This window comes from Trachurus japonicus, chromosome 24 (genome assembly GCF_045865225.1).
Source record: "Trachurus japonicus isolate A0001 chromosome 24, Traja_1.0".
Classification (NCBI taxonomy): Eukaryota; Metazoa; Chordata; class Actinopteri; order Carangiformes; family Carangidae; genus Trachurus; species Trachurus japonicus.
Genome location: NC_140930.1, coordinates 10,339,232 through 10,356,927, shown reverse-complemented (window position 1 = coordinate 10,356,927; position 17,696 = coordinate 10,339,232). Strand labels below are relative to the sequence as shown.

At 39.0% G+C, this 17,696-nt stretch overlaps 1 protein-coding gene across 10 annotated transcripts in view; it reads right to left on the bottom strand.

Annotated features, from left to right (window-relative positions):
• lama2 (laminin, alpha 2) overlaps positions 1 to 17,696 on the bottom strand; it is a 213,593-nt gene that overhangs the window by 44,020 nt on the left and 151,877 nt on the right. For all 10 annotated transcript variants that reach the window (XM_085771314.1, XM_085771315.1, XM_085771318.1 and 7 more), the window contains 2 exons: positions 16,964 to 17,062; positions 14,778 to 14,889 (listed from right to left, as the gene is read on the bottom strand). In XM_085771314.1, coding sequence (XP_085627440.1) covers positions 14,778 to 14,889; positions 16,964 to 17,062 — 211 coding nt within the window. The remainder of the gene's footprint in view (positions 1 to 14,777; positions 14,890 to 16,963; positions 17,063 to 17,696) is intronic.

The window sequence follows — 17,696 nt, the reverse complement described above, 5'->3', positions numbered from 1 at the left end:
AAAAATGGAATATAAAATTGATTTTTAAGGTGTTTTACCATAATATTACTGAAAATGTGACTTTTAATTATTTTTAAAGAAATTGCCAAGAGGGGACTTGGATCTCTGAGCGACATTTACCTATCAAAGAGTGGACCTCCACATACTGCAGTGGAGCTGTCTGCACCCATTCATTCACCAAACGACCCATTCACCTAATGAGTCTTTGTGATGACTTTCTCAGTTTCTTTCAAGAATGGATAATATAACTTTAGAGTTATCATTACTTATTTTAAAGTCTCTGTAATACAAATTTGTATTACAGAGACTTTATATAAATAATCATGGCCACATTTGAGAGTAAATATTTTTTATTGAATTGCATGAAATTCAGAAGTAACATGGCTGCATGCACTAATATCAAGTTCTGCAGTATAAGCAACAACATTTACTTAAAACCAGCTTTAATTAATGAATTCCTTTTTTCTTAACAAAGATAATTTGCTTGTCTGTCTTTACTCATCCATAAATGCGTTGCCTCTGTCATTCTTAGCAGTCCAAGAGGGGACCTACTATCATCTCAATTTTAAATAGTCAAAATGCTCAATACATCTGGTTTCAACCAATTACAGTAATAGGAAATACATTAATATGTAATATGTATGAATAAGAAAGAAATAAGCAAATGTGATCATTCTTAAGATAATGTTTTTCATCAAAACTTAACACAAACATTTCTAATAAAGTAGCACCAATAATGTTGTCATTATTTTTAAATGTAGGGTGTACTACTGCAACACACATATCTACAGTCTATTAATTTTTTTTTTATTAATTTTAATGTACTTGCATTCTATATCTATATTAATAGGGATGCATTTTACTTATTGTTTTGCATTACAGAAAAAAAAGGTCCACACTTGGTTTATATGGAATGACAGGGGTCCACTGTTGGTTGGTGCATAATGATACAAGTGCCCACTTAGTTAGCATGAAGTGAAATACACACTCCATCATGTATGAATAAGAAAGAAATAAGCAAAAGTGATCATCCGTAAGAGAAATTTTTCATCAAAACTTAACACAAACATTTCTAATAAAGTAGCACCAATAATGTTGTAATTATTTTTAAATGTAGGGTGTACTACTGCAACACACATATCTACAGTCTATTAATTTTTCCCCTACAAGAGTTTTATACTCCTTGACTGCATTGTTGTTATAGGAAAAATATTTGAATTAAAACTGAGGGTTTTAGGTCACATTTAATGTACTTGCATCATGAATCTGTATTTATGAGGATGTATTTTATTTACTGTTTTACATTACAGAAAAAGGTCCACACTTGGTTTATATGGAATGACAGGGGTCCACTGTTGGTTGGTGCATAATGATACAAGTGCCCACTTAGTTAGCATGAAGTGAAATACACACTCCATCATGTATGAATAAGAAAGAAATAAGCAAAAGTGATCATCCGTAAGAGAAATATTTCATCAAAACTTAACACAAACATTTCTAATAAAGTAGCACCAATAATGTTGTAATTATTTTTAAATGTAGGGTGTACTACTGCAACACACATATCTACAGTCTATTAATTTTTCCCCTACAAGAGTTTTATACTCCTTGACTGCATTGTTGTTATAGGAAAAATATTTGAATTAAAACTCAGGGTTTTAGGTCACATTTAATGTACTTGCATCATGAATCTGTATTTATGAGGATGTATTTTATTTACTGTTTTACATTACAGAAAAAGGTCCACACTTGGTTTATATGGAATGACAGGGGTCCACAGTTGGTTGGGGCATAATGACACAAGCTCCCACTGAGATAGCACGGAGCGACATACACACTCCAGCATGGGTGGATAAGCAGAAATGAGAGAAATTGCTAAGTTTTAAGATACATTTTTAATCTAAATTTAATACAAACATTTGTAACTATTAATACACACAACACACACGCACAAACACACATATTTAAACTAAAGTATCACTGGTGAAGTTGTCATTGTAGTTGTTTTTAAAACATGGGGTGTACTGTGAAAACTCAATGGCAACCTATCAAGATACTTAAGGGAATATTTCAGTTATTGACATTTATGGCTTAACAATAAAACATGTATGGGAAAACAAAGGAGGCGCTGGGGGGTCATCAGTTTGTCTGAGATACAAGGGATAATTCTTCTAGAGGATGGATTAACCTCACTAAGTAATATGTTATACCACTGCAACACACCTTTCTACAGTCTGTCAAGTTTTTGACTTACTGAAGTTTCATACTCCTTGACTGCATTGCTGTCATGGGAAAACTACTTTAAATAACTAAACTCAGGATTCAACATGGTCTGATGGCCCAGAGCCACAAAGTGTTATTCTGTAGTCACCTAATGTCCCATATAGATGAAGCTCTGTGGTGGCCACCTATTGTCACTCTTCTACTTTTTAACAGCACATGGTTTCAATCAATTTTAGTGTACTTGCATTCTATATCTATATTAATAGGGATGCATTTTACTTATTGTTTTGCATTGCAGAAAAAAAAAGGTCCACACTTGGTTTATATGGAATGACAGGGGTCCACTGTTGGTTGGTGCATAATGATACAAGTGCCCACTTAGTTAGCATGAAGTGAAATACACACTCCATCATGTATGAATAAGAAAGAAATAAGCAAAAGTGATCATCCGTAAGAGAAATTTTTCATCACAGCTCCACGTTACACTTGTTCCAGGCTCTGCCCGTCGTTTTTCTCTTGAAATAGAAACTTTTTCCAACTTTTTTATCTCCGTAGCGATCGCACTCGTCTTCTCCTTCTTCTTCACTTCTTGCTCTGATCTACAGTCTCATTCGTTCTACATCCCAGAAGCCCCAAAATTACTCACAGTGTGGGCGACAGCGTCCCCATTTACCAGCCGCAGAAAACTGCGTTTGACGTATATGTACGTCAATGGCACTCGATGAGTTAAGCGGGAGGTACACAATAAATCTAATTCTAATCAAATTTATTTTGAAAACAAATAGTAGAATGGCAATCTGATTCAGTGATTAATTTGTTACACATTTGGGTTGCTTCCTAATGATTTTTTGATGTTTTAGTACCCAGCTAAACACAAGTGTGTATATTCCTTACTATCTACAGTATGTATGTGCCTTGTAGGCACTTTACTTGCAAGTGTGTGTATGCAGTGTTTTATAAATCTGAATATTTTTTGTCACATCACATCTACCCCGACACTTTAGGGCGCTTCTGTCTCGACGCCGTGTTTGCCTTCGTTCTGACCTGAACACGGCATGTGTTGTTGGGTTAGAAACATGCACATTTGCAAAGGAAAAAAAGCAAAATCGATTAGCGGAATCATTAAGCATGCACGCACACAATCCCAAGGAAATGATCACGTGGGAACCAGTTCTGAAGAGGAACCGGTTCTCAATTCCCACCCATAGACTTCAGTCTATGATGTGGACACAAAAGCATTCCTCTACATTGAAGTAGTGAAGTCATCAACACTCATGTATTTCACAGATCCTAAATCCTGGTACACACATAAAGATTCTCTAAATTTTAACCAATTTTTTTTATCTGTGAAAGACCCCACACATGAAGATAAAAAATCTGTGATTGAACAGTTTTGATCGTATTGTGTGTGGTGTGCTGTGATATTCCAAACACCACACACATTAAGATTTTTCAGAATCTTGACCCTCCGGTCAGAAAACACAGAAAGAGATCAGTATTGTTGTAGCTACTCTTTCGGGTCTATTTCCGGAATGAACAATGAGAGCGATGTAATTTTTTTAAAATGAAAGCGGGACACTTCAGCCTTTACAACGATACCATCTGTGTGTGTCTGTGTGTCTATGGCTTCGGACGCCGAGCAGTAAAGCGGCTGTGAGCGGCGGTCACATGATCGTTTAAACATGGTTGCTCTATTGCTGGCTGTTGCTGGCTATGATCGCTACCGTCTTTGCTATCAGCTATCAGGAAATCTCCCGTGTATGCGGGAATGTCTGTGTGAACCTCATGTAATGCCAGGGCTGCACCGTGGCTCTCTGTGGGATTGCCGGTGTTGTGTCGAGAAGTGGCTTGCCGCGAGCAGCATGCAGAGCTTGGCAAGCAGGCACTTCTCAGCACAACACCAGCTTTCCACACGCAAGATGACTTTTGATTTGTAAATATTGAACATGTTTAATATTTACGATTATCGGCGCCAAACGTTTTCCGAGGCGATTGTTGTGAGAATTTTGACTCTTAACACACCACACACTACAAGAGAATCTCATAAAATAATCTTAAGACCTTAGGATAATCGGCCGATTTTTGTCTTTGGTCGGAAGGAGGAAAATCGCGGCAAAATCAGCCCGATTATCTTTATGTGTGTGGTAGGCTTAACTCTACCTCCACTCTCCACTCTAAATGTGGAACTGGCTTCTGAGAAGTGAGTGAGGGCTTTAAATCTGTGCCAGACGACTTGTGTCAGTCCTTGACTGTCGGCAGTGTGGGGGATGGTTTCTTGTAGCTGACGATGGTCGTTAGCAACTCTGAAGGGCAACCTGGAAAAGACTAACATCCTTCAGCCAAGATCTTATATCCAAATCAGACTAACAGACAATGGAATTCCCCAGTCCTAGGTTGGCCATGTGCTACACACCTATGGACTTCTGTGGCAACTGTAAAGAGTGGGTGTCCAGCAATAATCCACCCTGTCAAGTCTTTGATGAGTTTTGTAAAGGTGTGTGATTCCTTGTGATCAGTATAATATTTTGTCAGCCTTTATATGATCTACCATTGTGTGCCAGTAGAAATGTTGTCTGAAATTAGGATTAATCAGATTTCCAGAGATACAGGGGATAAATCAGCTATAGTGGATGGAATAACTCCAAAATACCCACTGTTGAACTACTGCAACACACATTTTTACTTACCAAACTATTAGCTCTACTGGAGTTCATGTATACCTGTCTGAATATTTTTGGTCCACAACAAAAATGAAAACTTAAACTAAATTTGTGTTTTTCCTTCTGTATATTACACACTGTATCACATAGTCATACACATCTATAGATGAAATTGGTGTATGAATTAAAACCTAATTTAAAGTTGTCAAAAGGTACAGGATTGGCACAGGATCAGAGAGTTTACATTAAGTGGGAAGTACACAATAAAAGCTGTATTCAGTTCACACTGGTGCTCAGCAGAAATGGGTCTGGTTGCTTTCAGGATGTGTGGATTGTACATTCAACAATCCCATATTACCTTATTCATAGCATCTGAAGTGGATTATAAACAAATTCAATTAATTGTGTTCAGAAGATGGTAAAACGTTATCTAATTTATTTATATTTTTAAGTAATTAATTTGTTATCTATTTTGGTTGTTTCCTAATGATTTTCTTTCGTTTCAGTACCCAGCTAAACACAAGTGTGTATATTCCTTATTATCTAGGGCGGTGCATATTCTCATTTGCCCAGGTCATAGTATTTCAAAGGAGGTTAGATCGAAAGCAACTGGACTTAGTTATTTGTCTAGTCTAAATAACTATTTGTCTAGTCTAAATAACTAAGTCCAGTTGCTTTCGATCTAACCTCCTTTGAAAAAAAAAAAAATAAATTATTATCTAGGTATAACCTTGTGCATGTTGTAGTAAGCAATGTGACTTCATTACATTTACACACAGTTTTCTAAGTAGAGTTGAACATTTTTAATGGGGTTTCAGTCTATGATGTGGGCACAAAACATTCCTCTACATTGAAGTAGTTAAGTCGCCAGCACTCATGTATTTCACAGATCCTAACTTTAAGGTAGAGATGTTGAACTGGGATCTGAGAAGTGAGTGAATGGAGTGAGAGCGGAGTGAGTGCCAGATGACCTGTGTCAGTCCTTGAGTGTGGGCAGTGTGGGGGATGGTTTGTCGTAGCTGACGATGGTCGTTAGGTATTTTCAGGTTGGGCTTCAGAGTTTCTACCTTCTTTCAACCAATATCTTATATCCAAAACAGACCGACTGAGACACAGGTATTCCCAGGTCTTAGGTTGGCCATGTGCTACCTACGCACCTATGGCCTTTGGTGACTCAACTTCTGTGGCAACTGTAAAGAGTGGGTGTACCAGCAATATTCCATTTTGTCTAAAGAATTGTCAGTTCTTTGATGAGTTTTGTGAAGGTGTGTAATTACCTGTTATAATATTCTGTGACAGGGCCTTTATATGAGCCACCATTATCTGCTAGTAGTAATGCTGTCTGAGAACAACAATTAACATGGAATAAGAAATTAGGATTAATCAGATTGTCATGGATACAGGGGATATGTCAGTGTGTGGACGGAATAACCCCAAAACCCCCCCTGTTAAACTACTCATTAAAAGGTTTTTAGAAAATCAAGGGAAAAAAAGGAACGCATAAATATAAAAACACACGCAAAGCCTTACAAAGCTTTGTAAAGGACAATTAGGACACGGCAAGAACTAGTGTTGTCACGATACCAACATTTTGGTACCGGTATCGGTACCAACATGTTTTTCGATATTTTTCGATACTTTTCGGTACTTTTCCAAATAAAAAGAGAATACAAAAAATGTCATTATTGGCTTTATTTTAATAGAAAATCTTAGAACTATAACATATGCATCAGTAAATAATAAGTAAATCAGTAAACTGTTACTGCTGCTGCAGGATTAAATGTCCATCTATATTAATCTGAACTCTTCCTAAATTAAAACATTAGTGGTCTGTTTAAAAATACAGGGATGCAAACGGGTCAGGACCAAAAAAGAGAGCAATTGTCTGGCGGGGGGGGGCTCACCATTAACAATATCACAGAAAAGTCCATTTCCAGTAGTTCAACCCCAACCAAGTATTGAGTGCATATAGATGGACAGTTTTCAGAAGGCCAACATTTCTATATTAAAAATGCTTTAAAAAAATAAAAACCATTGCAATATTTCAATTTTGGAGATACTGATTTTTAGGTCTTCACTGAATGTTAGTCATAATTATTACTATTAAAATAAACTGAAGAAATAAAGACATGGGATTTAACATCCCATTCAGTGTGTAATGGACATATAGGCCTATATAATGTGTTAGTTTCACTTTTTGAATTGAACACATTCTACATCGCGGAGGCGACGTCTTTCCACTCAGGGCTTCCTTCAGCTCTGAAACGGGGCAGAGCTCCGTGGGAAACACCTGCCTGACACAGCAACGTAGGGAACCGTGCACGTCCGCGGCGCACAGCTCCATGGACGTGCACGGGGGGAAAAAACGGTGTCGCCACTTTGGGTAACGTGCGTGCATGTCGCGCGTCTACATTGGAGGTCGGCTGTTATCAGTATAATCAGAGACCATGAATGAGTTTGCCTCACGTGATTGTCACTGTCAGCCTGTTAGAAAAACATTTTACTGACCCCAGCTGAGACGCTGAGACCCCCCCCCCACCCCCCTCAAAACAAAAACTCTTCGGATCTGAACGATTCACACAAGTCATCTAATTGGTCATGAAAAAAGCGAGTTTCGCTTTTCGGCGCGCTGTTTGCATCCCTGAAAAATATCAACTTGTTTTCTTTGCATTATTTGAGGTCTGAAAACACTGCATCTTTTTTTGTTATTTTGACCAGTTGTAATTTTTGGGAGAAATTGTTATCAGTAGTTTATAGAATGAAACACAAATGTTCATTTTACTCAAACACACAACTATTGTTTTTATTTTATTGCGCTCCTTCGCTGTGTTCACTCACTCACACAGAGAGAGAGAGATAGAGAGGGAGAATGCCAGTGGTGATCCGCGGTAAAAACGAGACTTATCAACCAGCAGTGTTTGCATTAATTAATGAATCTGTGGCGGCCGTCTCTCTCGTGCGCAGCGCGGGCACACACACAGACACACACACAAACACAGGCACATGGACAGGTGGCGCTGTAACGGTAATAAAAACAACACCTTGCTTCGTTTGTGGCTCGCTCGCCGCGGCTCAAATTACAATGCGGCGACTTCACGTGGCGACGTCACCGCTGCCGGCGGCGCAAAATGAAAGTACCGGCCCCATCTAAGCGCAGTATGGTACCGTTTTAAATGCGTCAGTACCCCGGTACCACTCTAGTACCGGTATACCGAACAACCCTAGCAAGAACTATATTCCTCAGACACGGTCCACACCACTGTCAACTTTTTTTAGTTGTGTTGCAGCAGTTCAACATTGAGCTATTTGGGGTTATTCCATCCACACAATGCCTTATCCCTTGTATCTCTGACAATCTGATGAATCCTAATTTCTTGTGCCATGTTAAGTAAGATGTTGTTCCCAGACAACATTTCTGGCAGAGAATGGTAGCTCATAAAAATGCTCTGGGACTCTATATTGCATGTACCCATGTTTCAGTCAGTCTGTTTTGAATGTAAGTAAGTGGAGTGAAATGCACACTCCATCATGTATGAATAAGAAAGAAATAAGCAAAAGTGATCATCCTTAAGAGAAATTTTTCATCAAAACTTAACACAAACATTTCTAATAAAGTAGCTCAAATAAATACAGTGGGGCCAGGCCGTTAAAGTCCCTGGAAAGTGAAGTTGGAGTTTTGTTTCAAAATATATTAAAAGTGTTCGAAATTTATTGATAAAAACATGCAAAAAGACTCATTTCTGTGCAGTGCTTAATTTTAGAGGTTAGGGTTTCACAGTTTCACTCTGCTTCAGTGGTCTTTGTTTTTAAGGGCGGGCTTACAGAGGGGGACGCCGTGACGCACTGGCGTCCCTACTTTCATAACTCCTCCCATGTGCACAGTAATATTATAAATACTTCAAGAATGCCAACGAGCGTCTGCTGCCCCTACCTCTGGAGCTACCAGCGCCACCAGAGCTACCAGTCCACTAGCTTGGTCTCTGTCTTAATAAAATGTAATGCAGACTTGGTCATTGTAAAACATTTATTTATTGATGTAAATGTGGCGTTATTTGAACATAGTCTATATAGATCCCAGAGGCAGCGCTGCGCTTATGTGAAACATGAAGCTCCACTTTTAATTCAAACAAACTAATGAGTCTGCCACACGGCGCCCGGTGTCACTCCGCACCAACCAACAGTGGACCCCTGTCATTCCATATAAACCAAGTGTGGACCTTTTTCTGTAATGTAAAACAGTAAATAAAATACATCCTCATAAATACAGATTCATGATGCAAGTACATTAAAATGACCTAAAACCCTGAGTTTTAATTCAAATATTTTTCCTATAACAACAGTGCAGTCAAGGAGTATAAAACTCTTGTAGGGGAAAAATTAATAGACTGTAGATATGTGTGTTGCAGTAGTGCACCCTACATTTAAAAATAATTACAACATTATTGGTGCTACTTTATTAGAAATGTTTGTGTTAAGTTTTGATGAAATGATGATCACCTTTGCTTATTTCTTTCTTATTCATACATGATGGAGTGTGTATTTCACTCCATGCTAACTAAGTGGGAACTTGTATCATTATGCACCAACCAACAGTGGACCCCTGTCATTCCATATAAACCAAGTGTGGACCTTTTTCTAAAACGTAAATCAACAAATAATTCCTATACAGATTTATGACGCAAATACATTAAAATTAATTGAAATCACATGCATTTAAAAAGTAAAAGTCTGACCATAGGTGGCCCCAACAGAGCTTGATCTATATGAGATGTACGTGGCCAAAAAGTAACTTTTTGTGGCTCTGAGTCATCAGGCCATGTCAAACTGTGAGTAGTTTAAGTATTTTCCCATTACAACAATGCAGTTAAGTAGTATAAAACACCAGTACAGTGAAAAATTAATAGACTGTAGAAATGTGTCTGGCAATAGTTTAACATAGGGACTTTGTGAGATTAATCCTCTCAATGAATTATCCCTTGTATCTCTGACAAACTGATGATCTCCCAAACCCTCTGTATTTTCCCCAAAGATAACATTGGTGCTACTTTATTAGAAATGTTTGTGTTTTGATGAAAAATTTCTCTTACGGATGATCACCTTTGCTTATTTCTTTCTTATTCATACATGATGGAGTGTGTATGTCACTCCATGCTAACTAAGTGGGATCGTGTGTCATTATGCATCAACCAACAGTGGACCCCTGTCATTCCATATAAACCAAGTGTGGACCTTTTTCTGCAATGTAAGTCAACTAATAATTCCTATACAGATTGAGAACACATGTATATTGTAAAATTGAAACCCTGTGCTTAAAAAAACTGGACAAGCAACAATAGCAAGGTCAATTATTTTTAATGTTTAATCAGAATTCAACAGAAATTATCTAAATGACCATTTTATTTAAAATTTTGTTATGGGTGATCAATTTTTTCAATATTTTAAAATGTCTATTATACCTAATACAGTGCTGAGTTTAAACTTAAGACATCCATGAAAACGGAACCTTTATATTTTGTTACAAAGAATAACAAATTATGTTTCAAGGTACTGGTTTCTTCACTAAGGAGCCTGTTTGATAGCCTCTCTACAGTCTGAAAGGCTGCCGGGGCTGCAAGTCGTTCACACTATGGAGGAGTGTAAGAAACGACGTGTGTGAATGAGTCGTTAAAACCCCTGCTCCAGCCTGCCGGGGCACTGCTGAATATGGTATTTTACACACACACACACTCAGGTCCCCTCTTGGCTAAAGTTAAAAAAATTAACCAGAAGGTTTTTCACATGATTTTAAGTTGATTTAAAGCATGTCCAACAGGGGACCTAAAAAAAGTCCCCTGTTGGCTGCTTGGTCCCCTGTTGGTGAATGTGTAACGACGCCGATGTCCCCTCTTAGATAGGAACAACAGTGCACACATACACACACACACACACACACCAATAATCACACTGTGATTAGGCAGAGGGCCAGAGAGCTGGGAGCAACAACAAGAAGAGGACAGTTTCATCACAGCCAGTCACAACGTGTTGGTTTGGTAACTTTCTTTTCATCCCAGAAGTCATAAAAAATTCATAATGGTAATCAAAATAACTAATTATTTGAACTGCACAGTTTTGCATTGAGCACATTTGTTGTTTTTTTCCCCCCCAAAACATCAGAGTGGAGACGTGAGAGTTACTATAAAAGTACATTTATAAATGATGAGTCCGAGCGCTGGATGAAACGGTGGATGGAGAGAAATGAAACGTATCAGAGATGAGGATGAGATGAGCCAACTGGAAAACTATACCAACAGTTAACTAAACAATCTCAGCTGGTTTTTACGACGACCCTGAGAGACCAACACACACAAATTCGGTCCTACAACAAAACCAGAGTGTGTCTACTGTAGAAAACACAAGTGAGAGTGGTGGGTGGTGCTGTGAAGGTGTAATCCTAAACACAGCACCCATGGTTTGAATCCAACCTGTGACCCTTTGCACCATATCATCCCCCACTCTCTCTTTCTTGCTTCATGATTTTAATGTCGCTTTCCTGTTATTGCAATTAAAGGCAACAACAAAAACAAAAAAAAAACTTAAAAAGAAATAAGCTGAACCTGCTGGGACTTGTTATTTAAAACTTTTAATTTGAAAAGTCACATTTGAGGATTGAAAAACAAGTCTCGGTTAAGTTCAGGCCTTTTTTGTGTCTTCATGCATGGTCAAATGTTTTCTGAATGTGCAGCTCCTTTGTGTCTTTGCATGTTTCCTTTAGCTGCCACTGTATGTTCCACATGTATGTCTATATATGTCTTACATATGCTATTATTCTGTTTTACAATACAACATTATTCTTTCATAGATATATGAATAATATTAATAATATTACCGTAGCTTTGATTCCACATTACCTCACTTAAATACATGTACTATTATCCTAAGTTACATAGACTCTTACACCAGCACAGTGCAAAAGTGAACAATGTTGTGTGTATGAGAGTATGATAGTAAAGAAAACAAAGTATGATTTAAGAGGGTATTGTAGAGTATGTGTAAGAGTATAGTGTGAGATTATGATGTCATATGTGTGAAAGCAGGTATGAATCCCCTCTCAAACAGCTGCTTGGAGAACTGTAAATGTTTAAGATTTCAGTTCTGTCTATGTTGACCTCAACTATTACAGCCACGGTTCATCCAAGATGGATGTTCACCCTTCAAAGTGCTCAGCATTGGGGCGCCATTTAGCTCAGTGGGTAGAGCAGGCTGAGGCTACAGTCCTCTCTGCAGTCGGCCCTGGTTGGAATGTCATTCCCCCTCTCTCTGCCTCCCCATTTCCTGTCTCTCTCAACTAACCTGTCAATTAAAGGCAAAAAGCCCCCAAAACTTAAAAAAAGTACTTAGTATGCTGTAAAGTTTGGGCATCCACAGTGTCAAGACAACTGAGCAAACGTCATCATCAACAAGAACAAAGTGAGTAAGGCGATCTTGACACTGTGAAGAGGAGCTTGACCAACCACAGCGCTGACGGTCACAGCGACCTGCACGGCCCGCTCCTCCAACACGGTGAAGAGAGGCACCAACTGCACAAGTCCTGTTCACTAACAACATATTAGCTCCCACATGGAGGAACCCTGATGCTCTGGAAACTGTACACAGAGCACCTAGACCAGCGTATACACATGAGGGCTGAGAAAAACACATCACAGGCTGGTCACACAGCCGCTGGGGAGGAGATCCTCCAGCTGCAGGAGACTGAGCAACTACCTGCTAGTTATACACACAGGGGAAGAGAGGGAGATAAGCCCTCTGTATGAAGCCACCACTGACGGAACCAACCATCTGGGCGTACCACTAAGTTCTGACTCAGAGAATAACCAACACCAGTGGGGACAAAGTATCCTGCTGTATTACGACCTGGAGCCGTGGTAAGACAACTAATATTTATAGCCAGAAGCAAAACAGGAAGATAAAAGCACAAAAAAAACTGCAACACAGAGTAAATGGAAACAAGTTAACGATGCAAAAAGGCTTTGTAAGTAAGTGTAAGTAATTTATTATCAAAGTGCAGAGAAGATGCAGAAAAACAGTCCATAAACAAACCACTGGAGCTGCTGCTATGAAGCCATTATACTGAATGTATATGAAGGCTGCTTCTAGTGGGGAACCCACAGAGAACTATCACCTGACTCTGCACTTCGCCCTCAGCTCCACACACCTCTCACATCATTACTTTCATTTTCTGGCTGGCGATTTTTATGGTTTTGAGTCATCACTCTAGTCAGTCAGTGTTGTTTCCACACAAAACACTACACACACACACACACACACTACATTCACACTACAACCAAAAGCAGAGACAGTTTTAGATACATGACTCCACATGAGTAGACTGTGTAAATAGGAGTGTTTGGGTCATTTCAGGTGCTGATATTAAAGTTGAAATTAATGTTTGTTTCTGATGCCCCAAAGTGTCCAAAACAAAAGAGTTGATGCAGGTTTAAAGAAAAAATGTTATCATTATTCCTGTGGATACTACAGTACGACAATGTATTAGTGCTATTGCATGTTAAAAAAAATAATTAAAAAGGCTGAAGAGAGCTGGGGTGAATTTCTCAGTTTGAAACAGAGTATTCAAGTTTAAAAGGTGCAAATTTATGAGAAAGAAAAAATAATTTGCAAAGAAAAAACTCACAATTTTATAAGAAAAAACTAATAACTTTACAAGAAAAATGTAAGAAAACATGTCTCTACACTACAAAGTTAATATAACAAATTTTTCCTTTCTGCTCAATCCAACTGAAATTGTAAACTGCAGGCATAATGTAAAACAAACAACATCTGTCCAATCTTGCAAAGTATGGACATGTTTTCTTCTTTGATAGAAAAAAAAATACGCACAAATTTTCACATTTTCTTGTTGCAAATATTTCTTTTTTCTTATAAATTTGCAACATTGAATTTGAAACTGAGTTTTAAAATAGCAAAATTTCCCCCCTCTCCCTTCCAGCTCTTTAATTTTTTAACTTCAGTAGTTCTAACACACCGTCATAGGATGCTGTGTCATTACTAATATAACTTGTGGGACAAAAATAACCCCTGTACACTCAATATACTCAATACTTCAAAATAGACAAGGCTGTCTCACACCCCTCCCTCCCTGTTCCCACACTCACCCCTCCCCCTCCCAGGACAGGCAGCCGGCGCTGGCAACTTGCTAACCCAGAGTTGCACAGCAGAGTGAAACAGCACTGAGCCTTTGCACCTGATTATCTTGGTGGGTGAGTCTTTATCACCCCGGTTAAGCGACGCTGCAGCCTGCTGGATCTGCCTTTTATTGTTCAGGCAACACTTTGCCCAAGCAGCTGGCACAGAGCGCTGCCTGGCACCTGGCCCATCAGCCATTGTCTGCGAGCTAAGTTTCCATTAGTGCTCTAACAAGGAGGCAGAAAGGATGTTTGGGTTGTCTCACCTCCACGATGCCTCCTCTCCAAAAAGCAGGACTGACAGAATTGATTTCATACAGGCTGCTGCACAACCAAGTGTCTGCGCCTTCTCTTGATAATAACAAAGACACTATTCTAATCATTGTATTTCTTTTGCATTTGATTCATCGAGTCCCTCTGAAGATGCTAAATCTTTATTTAATTGCTGATTTTTAATATGTTCTGTCACTATAATTCATTTCATTAGCCCCTTTACTCACCTCTTCATATTCTTATATATCATATTGTCCTCTAATGTAATAACCCACATTTCCCAAAGGGATCCCTTACATTTAATATAATGTGATATTATGCAATGTGCTCTAATGACGGATGAGAGGAGCGAGAGAGTCGACAGATCTGGAGAAGAGAGAAGCCAGCTGGCAGGAAATGAAGGCGGTTAATGGCGGAGAGAGGTGGCGTTTGTTTCTTCTACCTTTAGCTCCCAGCAGCGTGTCCCTGATGAACTGTTCCAGGTCCTCGGCTCGTTTATGAATCCTGTCAGCATCGTCTTCAACCTGTTCTCCATCAGCGGACACCTTAGTGGCCTACACACACACACACACACACAGACACACAAAAACACAAACAGACCAGCCATGAAATACTAAACAATGTTGAATAAGTGAACATATTGACCTGAGTCTGACAAAGGAGGGAAAAGGAAGGAGGTCCGAGTTCTTGGATTTAAAAGAATGACAGGCGATGACAGCAATACATTCACGCAGTCAATACTATCTTATGTGTGTGTGTGTGTGTGTGTGTGTGCGTGTCCAACATACAGAATCAGAGAGATGGATGAATTATTGACAAGAAAAAACACAACCTCACACATTTATGCGCACAAACACAGAGGAGCAAGGAACTGGGAGAAATGGATGAATTCTTGACAGACATGAAAACACGTCCAAACACACTCAATTTAACACACCGACACAGACGTAGAGAGAAAGAGCAGGTAATTATTGTTGTGAATTGACAAGAACATGCTATATCATTTTATCTGTTGTGTGTGTATATATATTATATGTGTGTGTGATGGTGTGTGGGTGATAGCATCGCTGTCAACAAATGTCAAAGCCCCAGTCCCTAAAAGCGGGATGTTTGACAGCCTGAGTGTATGTGTGTGTTATTTATTTTTCTCCACTTGGCACTTGTAGACCCTCTGCACTCAAAGTGTTTTTCTGTTTTTTGGTTAACTCATCTTCAGGCTCCTTCACACTGCAGGATCTGAACTTAGTCTTATAAGTTTACCGCAGGTCACACTGTGCGAAACCGCTCTAATGAACTTGGGTACGACGCCTGTTCACCTGTACAACAACTGCTGAATCATGGGCTGTACATACAAAGAGCCACAACCGTTTTGAAGGGTTTATAGACTATAATGAAGGGTTTATTCTCAGGGATCTTCTGTTAATACTCCATAAAATGAGTACAGTCAATTGGTTTAAGCCCCGCCCTCCTATGGACCAATGGAAACAATGGAGAGACAGTGATACTGCAACTATGAAGAAAAATAGTACCGTGTTGTAACTTACCCAGCTAAATTAAAAAGTTGTAAACTTTTCATTTGATAAATTGGGGTTACATTTTCTTTTACCAGTATACTTTTTTGACATTTTTTTGTTTGAGATCGTGATGACCAGGAGTCCAGATGCCAGGCAGTATTTATTTTCTATTAAAAACGTTTATTTTTTACTAAGTAATTATAAGTAGCTGACGCACCATGGAGAAAGTGAGAGCAATGAACAATACAGTGACAGCCAGTGAACCACAGTTGTGAAAATGTGTTTTTCTGACTGTGAGATTTCAGTGCATTCAGAGGTGTCCAACAACTTACTGCACCTTAAGGTTAAACAATAAAATGTGTACCAAAATCCACATTTTCTACCTAATAGTAAATATGTCTTGTCCTCTCCTCTGCTTTTTGAACAACTCTTTTTTTTTTTACTTTGTTCCTTATTTATAAGACCCAGTGTAGACCGTCACAGATGACAGCAGCAGCTCCATCTCGATATAAACAGTCATAACACAAGCTACACAATGTCTGACACAAGCTACACAATGTCTGACAATGTGAAGGTTGTTGTGGCTTGTACTCTTGGAGCGTTAGTGACTCACACAAACAACCAAAAAATACTATCACCAAGTTTTTCCCACATTGTTTATCTTGCATCCAGGACCTCCCAGAATCACAGAGTGAAGACTGTGAAGTAAAAACTCTGTTTGTATAATATTCATTGAAAAAAAGTAATTTTTCCAGGTCTCCAAACACATAATGCGTCAGAGATGTTTCACAACCCTGGTTTCTGCTCGAGCTGCTCAGCTGGTTCACTAAATCGTGTCACAGAAGCTTCTTGAAGTTCGTCTGACACTTTATCATCATGTTGGGACGATGCTCTGGTTTCTTGTGTATTAACATGGTGCAGAGTTTCGTGCTTCGTACACAAGCCTTGCCTTAAACTATGACATTTCTCTGCCACAGTCTGCCTGCCTTGGCTCCATCTTGTTATGTGACAGACAGACGGAGACAGAAAAGTGAAAGGAAGGATAACACGAGAAAAGGAAGCAGGAGCGACAGAGACTAGAGCCAAGCCGGAGCAAAAACTAAAGTTTCTGTACCCTGCTGTGGAGCTGGTCCATCTCGACAATTAGTGATCCTAGGTTGGAGTCGGCCAGTTGCAGTAATCTCTCCGGAGCCTTCTGAGGCGACAGCATGTGCTGCAGGAGAGAAACACAGAGATGAAGGAATTACTGAGAGAAATGTCTGACACATTTTGGCTCAGGGCGAGGCTTTTGAACTGCCTGGCTCTACAGCTGAAAAAGAAGAGAAGAGGATGAGCAAGAAAGAGAGAGAGGGGGAGAGAGAGAGAGGATAGGAAGCAAAAGGAGCCGAGAACAGAAAACATGTTTGATAAAGCTCATGACACGGTTAACATGGAAATATGATTGGTTTAAAAAAAGAACAAAGAACTGATGAAATGATAATAGGATTACATCAAATCTTTAATATAGAGACTGTCAGTATTGGAAATTAAGTCACTACGGTTCAAACAATTACTCATTTGCAAACAGCAATCATTTTCAAAATACAAAAAAGTATAAAATAGATGCAAACTTTGTTAACATCATTATGCATTAGGGCACTATAACTACACACTAGATTAAACACTTAAAGCAGAAGTAAGCGATATTTTTGTGTTAATATAAGTCTTAAATAGTTATATCTTCCGACAGCAATCACTTACATAGAGTGTTTGGACCGAAACACAGGTCTGTCAGTCACTCTGCTCTGCTCTGAGCCGAGGAGAAAACTTTTCTCGTATCCTACAAGTTTTATCCAATGAGGAGAGAG